The sequence below is a fragment of the Antrostomus carolinensis genome, unplaced genomic scaffold (assembly GCF_000700745.2).
Source record: "Antrostomus carolinensis isolate BGI_N321 unplaced genomic scaffold, ASM70074v2 scaffold46769, whole genome shotgun sequence".
NCBI lineage: Eukaryota > Metazoa > Chordata > Aves > Caprimulgiformes > Caprimulgidae > Antrostomus > Antrostomus carolinensis.
Genome location: NW_010337294.1, coordinates 608 through 8,058, shown reverse-complemented (window position 1 = coordinate 8,058; position 7,451 = coordinate 608). Strand labels below are relative to the sequence as shown.

The 7,451-nt window shown below is 41.2% G+C and overlaps 1 protein-coding gene across 5 annotated transcripts; it reads left to right on the top strand.

The window, feature by feature from the left end:
- Positions 1–200: 200 nt before the first annotated feature.
- Positions 201–2,592, top strand: CIRBP (cold inducible RNA binding protein). 5 transcript variants are annotated; one of them, XM_010175135.1, is made up of 6 exons: positions 201–304; positions 400–506; positions 866–941; positions 1,105–1,186; positions 1,310–1,374; positions 1,825–2,592. In XM_010175135.1, exons 1-6 carry the CDS (start codon positions 202–204, stop codon positions 1,839–1,841), a joined length of 450 nt encoding a protein of 149 aa, XP_010173437.1. In that variant the 5' UTR covers position 201; the 3' UTR covers positions 1,842–2,592. The 5 variants fall into 5 exon arrangements, with proteins under 5 accessions (XP_010173437.1, XP_010173436.1, XP_010173435.1 ...); XM_010175134.1 differs by having other exon boundaries at positions 866–1,004; positions 1,102–1,186; XM_010175133.1 differs by having other exon boundaries at positions 202–304; positions 866–1,004; positions 1,102–1,186; positions 1,307–1,374.
- Positions 2,593–7,451: the final 4,859 nt, after the last annotated feature.

The window sequence follows — 7,451 nt, the reverse complement described above, 5'->3', positions numbered from 1 at the left end:
GGCCGCGGCCCGGGGAAGGCGCCTGGTCCGGAGCGGACCCGGTGGATCGATCTCCGCCGTGTAGAGCCCGGGGTGTCTGGGGCAGGAACGTGAGGTCACTGGTGACGTTATATCTAATTTAACCTCTCGGACCTTGTGGGACTTGTTTTTGGGGGTTTTTTTGAGGTACTGACTCGGGCTCTGTTGGCTTTGCAGGTCACAATGGCATCGGATGAGGGGAAACTCTTTGTCGGTGGGCTGAGTTTTGACACCAATGAACAGTCATTGGAACAAGTCTTCTCAAAATACGGACAGATTTCAGAAGGTAAGGTTGCAGGACCGGCTGTGATGAATTCCAGACATTTGTTTAATTATTCAGGTGCTGATGGCTTTTTTTCCCCCCCCTCTCACTCTTTATAGTTGTTGTGGTGAAAGACAGAGAGACTCAGAGATCCAGAGGTTTTGGCTTTGTTACTTTTGAAAACATAGATGATGCTAAAGATGCAATGATGGCCATGAACGGAAAGGTAAGGAGACTTTGGAACAGCTTGGTGGCCTTAAAATATAGGAAGAGGGGCTTGAAAGATATGTTTCTGTTCAATGCTATGTAGAAAAACAGATTAGTCTTAAAACAATTAAATTTAGATAGAGTATAAATGGCTAAGGTTCCATGACTTAACCTATATGAACAGTGAGACTTACGAGAATGCCTGTATATAGTGTTTGAACATAATTTTACTTGTGTAGTTTGCTTAGTTGTGACATTAAATAAAACCTTTGTAAGAACTGGTTAATTCTGGTGGTGCCTAGCTGACAATGAGGTTGTGTAACTCTTTGTATTTAAATGTTTAAATATCAAGCTGGTTTATTTTCTTCTGTTTGTTAGTCTGTAGACGGACGTCAGATCAGAGTTGATCAGGCTGGGAAATCATCAGAGAACAGATCTCGTGGATACAGAGGAGGCTCTGCTGGGGGCAGAGGCTTTTTCCGTGGCGGCAGAGGTCGGGGCCGTGGCTTCTCTAGAGGTGAGTGTGCAGGACTGACTTGGCAGTGCCTGAAGTAGTAACAACATTTGTCAGAATGCTTTAAAAAAACCCCTCTGTGATCCGGTGTCTGTTGAAGGAGGTGGAGACAGAGGCTATGGCGGCAGCAGATTTGATAACAGAAGCGGAGGATATAATGGCTCCAGAGACTACTATAATAGCAGGTAAAGTCATCGCAGCTACTCATGGGTTGTTGTGAAGCTCTTGAAGCCTGTTGGATCACAATGTTAATAGGCTCCAGAAACAGTTGAGCAAATATAAAGCACGTGAATGTTTTTTAACAGCAGGAGTCAAGGTGGCTATGGTGACAGGTCTTCAGGAGGATCCTACAGAGACAGCTATGACAGTTACGGTAAGTCTTGGTTCAAATGGGAACGATGAGTACGTATGCTGTAGGAACTCTCTAAACCTTCTGACCCTGTACTTGAGTCTGGAAATACTGTAAGGCTCAGTTGGACCGTTAACTGCTATTTCTGTTCTTACCCTTAAGAACCAAATCCACCAGGCTTTGGACGTGGTTGTGCCGTTTAAATTTCTAATTTGTAATGCATGTGTAGGAGTTGCTTGGATCTAAGGCAAAAAAAAAAAAAAAAAAAAGCAAGTTTTTAAAAATACATTCCTCGAGCTTGAGACTAAAGACAAAACTCGGATGCCCTAACAAACTTTAATCAAGGGTGGGGGAGTTCTCTTACTTGCGGTGTAGCGAACTAGCACTAGCTTCTGAAATAATGCAAGGGAGTAAAATGCTGGAACTTGTCTATGCTTCAGTGCCTTTACAATTGTGCCTGCTTCTTGTCCTCAGCTACACACAACGAGTAAAAATCCTTCCTGACTCAAGATCGTCCTTCCAATGGCTGTATTTATAAAGATTTTTGGAGCTTCGCTGAAATCGTTATTGTGTAGTACATCTACTTGTATTTTCACTTTTGTAGTATTATCAGTTCTAATCTTGTCAAACACAGCCTGACAGCTTCTGATACAAGATGGTCTAATTAGACTTTTCTTTAAGAAAGCTCTGCTTTCAAGTGTTTTTAATCTTTTTTTGAAAGCACTTCAGATTTTATTTTATCCTTCATGATGAGCCAAGGTGTTTTTTGGTGTTTTTTTTTTTTTTTTTAAAGTTGGGGCCCCAATTCAGTTTCTTTTGAGATAGAAAGGACCTTTAATTCAATGTTCACTAGAAGCTGAACAAGCTGTGGACTTTTTTTTTTTTTTAAAGTGCATTACCTTCGTCTTTTGTAACATTCCTTTAGTGTAGCAAGGTAGGAATGCAGCCTGGGTACAAATTGGAAGGCAAACCACCTTGATATATCTAAAGAGAAAAAACTCGCTTGTATGTTCAACCTGCATAACGGTATTTTTACTGTTGTAATGATGTAAATTACCCAGAAATAGACTTGCAAACTTACCATAAAAAAAAAGAGGTTCTTGAAAATGTTTATTTATATTGTCCTTTTTTACTGGAAGAAATATGCATATTCCATTGATATTGTATTTGAAGTGGTAAAGGATTCTTGTATACAGTTTTCTTTGGCTTTACGAAGCCTATTAAAAGACCGTCTGAAATGAACTCTGCTCCTGACATTTACATTTCATTGCACAACACAATCCTTGAAGATGAAGAACAGTCTGTTAAGTCATAGAGGATGTCAGAGGAGAGAAGACTAGTGGCAGTGTAAGAGCAAGCCAGATTTATTGACCAGTTGCTAGAATTTAATCTTAAATTGGTCTTGACATGTGAATTTGTCAACATAACTTTCACATAAGAATGGTCAAACTTGTCTAGAGGCAGATGACTGAAAGCGTGTACTGGAGGATTGTGTAGCACTCAAAGCCTCAGTCAGCAGAAGCCGAGGGAACGCTGGTGTTAGGTAGGACAATAGATATTCCTGAAAATACTGCAATAGCCTACACTGAACAGCTGTAGTGAATAATCAGTCCTTTAGTAACTGGACTAGTGACTAGCTTGCCAGGGGTGTTCAATGGTAGGTAAATTGCCGTAATTAGCTAGCTTTGTCATTGCCTTACAAGTTCTAAGAATTCTTTGCTAGCATATGGAAACTGCAGTGTCCTTGGAGAAAAGAAGTGTTGTGCCTCCAACAGAAACCTCTGAGACGAAAGCTGCTCTCTTGGCTAGTTCATATGTGGAAATAGTCCTGTAATTCGAGGTAACTCCTTTTGCTCATGTCCGCATCCTTCCTCTTGTTGAGAGCTCATTTGAAAGTCTAATGTACCTGTGAAATATTCCTTTGACAATTTTGGTCAACTGATGGAAAAATTTTAACCCATGCCGTATGCAACCTTTGGCTTGTGGCACAACTTGAGTTCCACAGATCAGAGTTGGGCATGCAGTCATGTCTTGCTAGTAGGTATGGAAGCAAGATGGGAAACGAATTCCCTGACTTGATATGTGTTCATCTATTGAGAATCTTCCTAGACTTCATTAAGTTGCTCACTTTAATTGTAGCTTTCTTTGCCATCCTACTTGTTGCCATTAACTTTTTCCCATAGCCCACACTTCCTAAGCAGCCATGTCAAAGTGGTTAACTCTCTGCTTAGGGATCAAATGATACATTGGCTGGCGTGTCCAAGGCATCAGCCAGCCCTGGAACAGTTTTCCCAGACTGTGCTTCTGTGATGTGATGGGTTCAGCGAATGGCTTGTGAAACCCTCGTATATGATGTGACTTGTGTTTGGGGGAGGCGGGTGGCGATGTAAAAAGCTCTGTTTGATATTTTTATTAATGCATCTTTGCTTTGGCAGGCTGAAGAGAAGATGGACACTCCACATGGAAGCTGAGTGGGGATTCTGATTAAGGAAAGAGTTTGTTCCAAGGAAGAGGGACCAAGATGTGACTTTGCCAACCAGGTAATGTCTCTGTTCAATTTGCCCCTCACCCCTGTAGCCTTTCCTGAGTCAAAAGACTGGACTCTTGACTGTTTCACAGTCCTGTTAAGTGGTAAAGTCTGACCAGTGGTTTCTAGGTGAAAATACAGAGACTTTCTCTGCCATTAAATTAACTGTCTTAATTTTCTTTCAGCAATGAAATGCATCAGAGAAGACTGAGAAGGACAGCCATTGAGTGGTGGAGACGAAGAGCTTTGAGCAGTGTTACTGATTTTTATATAGATCCATTGAACAAGGAAATGAGTGAATTAAGCTAGAATAAAATACTGGAATGTGGAAGAAAATGAATCTCTCTAGTACTTTTGTGGGTGACATGCAAGAATATTAGGTTGTGGCTGAGGCATACATGAGAAATTGAGTTAACTGGTGTGACAGACCAGTTAAAAGTGCAAAAAACCCCGGTGTGGTTCTGGTTGGGGAGGTGGACAGATATAGTAACCTGTCTTTAAGGGCAAGTTTGAGGTAAAAATTTAATTATGTCATTGTAACCTTGAATTAAGTGTCCTAATTGCATTAAACTGCATCTGCAGAATAGTGAAGCAGCTCTGTGAAGGGAACTGTGAGGTGAACAGTTAAACAAGGAGTCAGTTGCATAGAACAGGAGCTGCTTCTGCCAGTTGAAATGGTAACAAATAAAGTCTAACTTGCATTGAAATACTGCAGCTTTTTTGAGCTTGGATAAGGAATGATCCATATGCATTAATTAAAATTGTTCTGCTGATGCAAGTTGAGTTATTTCTGCTGCTCAGAGGAGTGGCTGCACATTTCCAAAGTTTGACACACTGCAGTTTTCAGATGGGACATGAGATTCCCCTGTCCTGCAACTGATGATTTCTGTGTGTTTTTAAATACTTGGCTCAGGATAAAGTTACCCCAGGTTTCCCATCTCAATTAAGTGGTTATTTGTAAGTCAGAAGCAAACTTCACAGTTTTGGGATCACTTATGTTAAAAAAAATACTTAGATTAAGTATTTAAGTATTAAGTCTGAGAGGTAACAATTTGGGTAACTCTGGTCTCTTCTTTTTTAATGTCTTAGAATTTCCTAGCAGAGCAGCTTCAGATGAAAGCTGTTAGGTGCTTGGAGATGAGAAGTGGAACAAGACAAGTGTTGAAGCACTACTGAGCTGTGCAGCTTTGGAGTGTTGCAGTTCAGGAGCTTCAGGTCGATGGTGGGAGCATTTCAGACTCAGAAGACCAGTAAGGCAGTTCTAGTACAGTAACTGGTTTCACCAATCTGATTAAGCCCAGGGAGGTGCCCTGTACAGATGGGGTGATGTGTGAGCTGTCTGGTTGAGTTAGAAAGTGCAGTCCTAACAGCTGGCAGTTATTTAAAGCTAAAACATTTCCCTGTGACTAAAGAGGAGCTGTGTAGTTAGAACAAATCCTACTGGTATGTGTGAACGGGAAATTCAGCCCAGGATGAAAGGCAAATAAGCCACGGATTGCAGAGAGTGCAGTTCTGCATTGATCCCTTTGTCTGTGGAATGGAATGGCTAATAAAAGACTTAGTGCCATCTCTCTAATTAGCAGATATTGCCTTTTATTTGCAATGTCAATTGTATTCTGCAGAGGCTATTCTCTGCAGGAGTTAAAACACTTGGGTTGTGGTGTTTAATTAAAGTTCTTGATTGTTAGGTTAAGTGCTGTAACTTTGGTTGCCCCACCTTGCATCCAAACAACTGTGGCTCTTGTCCTGGTCCTCCTGTGGGGCTTGTGCTGTCTGTGCAGTGTGGTGTTGGGCACTAAAAATGGGGTTTTATTTACTCTGTAGAAGGACAGCTAAGGCACAGTAAGAGAATTCACGTTTCCTTGCAGGTAGTTTGCACTCTGATACTTATTAAATATTTTAACTTTCTCTAGTCTATTAACCTTTACCTGCTCTCCAGTAAACTGGTTACTGGGAGGATTTTCAGCCTTTTGTGTTAGTTGGAGTACACCACAGAGATGAAACTTTCTAACCCCAACTCTGTTGGTTTGGCATTTTCTCCTGCTCTGTTGTAAGTCCCATTTTCAAAATGAACCATTAAAAAGTTAAACTAGCCAGACAAACTGCCATTTCCTTCCTTGGTTCTGTTTTTGTAGACTATTTGTCCCCCCCTTTTTTTTTAATTCACTTGCTACCTAGTCCCTGGCTTGTAAGGAAGTCAGGTGAGTGCTGGTTGCTCAGTTCCTCCAGCTGCTCCTTGTCATCTCTTGCAGATCACCAGAACTGTCCTCTGAGCAGTCGTGGATGTTTTCTGATACAACACACTAACTCAAACTGTCCTTAAAAGTCCTTGTCCTTCAGGCTGTCACCCTCAATATGTTCCACCCATGTCTTGCCATGCTACACTGTAGTGTGGAAGCAGCTTTGATTTCCTTTATTTCCACAGGGCTCTGAAATGAGCGCTACCTTCCTGAGAGACCTGCTGTAACCAGGCTCGCTTGGCTCAAACTGAATTGATGCATGTGCCTGATGCTCATGAAAAACGAGGTCTCGTTCTTGGTTAAATCCTGAAAATGTGGCAGCTCAATAATGAGGAGGATTTATACAGTCAGAGAGGCTGACAGCTGTGAATATATTTTTAGCAGCTTTGAAGAGAATGGGGCAGGAGACTGCTATGTGGTATGTGAAGGCAGTAAGAGGGTTTCTGATGATCTCTCTGCTACTCTCCTGCCCACCCTTTTTGTGTTAAAATAACATATTTGATTGCTTTATCCTGCTTCCTTTTTTTCCCCCCTCCACTCTTAGTTCTCTGACTTTTGGTTATGCTATGCTCTATTTGAAGGACAGTCTTTTTTAAGAGCAATGTATTATGCAAAAAAGTGCTTCAGATGACCAAAGTGCCTTTGAAGAAGTGATGTGTGTTGTGCCCTGTAACAATTGCTGCTGCAGTGTGTGTTTGAAGGGCAGAATTGATCATATATTCTTTAGTCCATGCTGGAAAGGCTGGTTATTAAGGAAGGCTGTGGTGGTTTGCCAGCCTACTGAGGCGTAGCCACTGCTTCAGTTCTTGCTTGAATCAGCTCTCCAGAGCATATGGGTGTAATGGAGGCCAGACACTTAGCTGGTATAAATGAGATAAATTAATAGGTAAAGCCAGCTTTAAAAACTTGAGCTCTTATTAAGGAATGTTTCCTCTTGCTGGGGAAGCACAAAGGAATTTGGAGAGCTGTTACAATTTCTTGTAGTCCAAAGAGGCTTGAGGGCATTTGTGCAGCAGAACAGGAACAATTACCAAGCTTACTTCCTGAAACCTACTTTTTTTTTTCCCCCCCTTTTTTTTTTTAACCTTTTTCAAATTTATCCAAGTGAACAGGGTTTAAAAAAAGAAATCAGCTGATGCACTTTTGGGGGCTGTATCTAGCACTTCACCAGTGAGGATTTTGCATGTTAATGAAGGATGATATTAAATACAAGGGCATTGAGAGTGTGAGAAACCTTGGCTGATAAAAATGCAGCCTGGGTGATGTTTAAACAAATTCAAACTGTAAATACTTACAAAGCATTATTTAAAAGACCTTCCTAAATAGGGTGCCTA

Bases quoted from the DNA above. Each gene is read 5' to 3' on its own strand.
- CIRBP (XM_010175131.1), top strand. From the start codon at position 202: ATGGCATCGGATGAGGGGAAACTCTTTGTCGGTGGGCTGAGTTTTGAC. The intron at 305-399 runs GTAAGGTTGCAG...CACTCTTTATAG, and splicing joins ATACGGACAGATTTCAGAAG to TTGTTGTGGTGAAAGACAGA. The intron at 1,005-1,101 runs GTGAGTGTGCAG...TGTCTGTTGAAG, and splicing joins GGGCCGTGGCTTCTCTAGAG to GAGGTGGAGACAGAGGCTAT.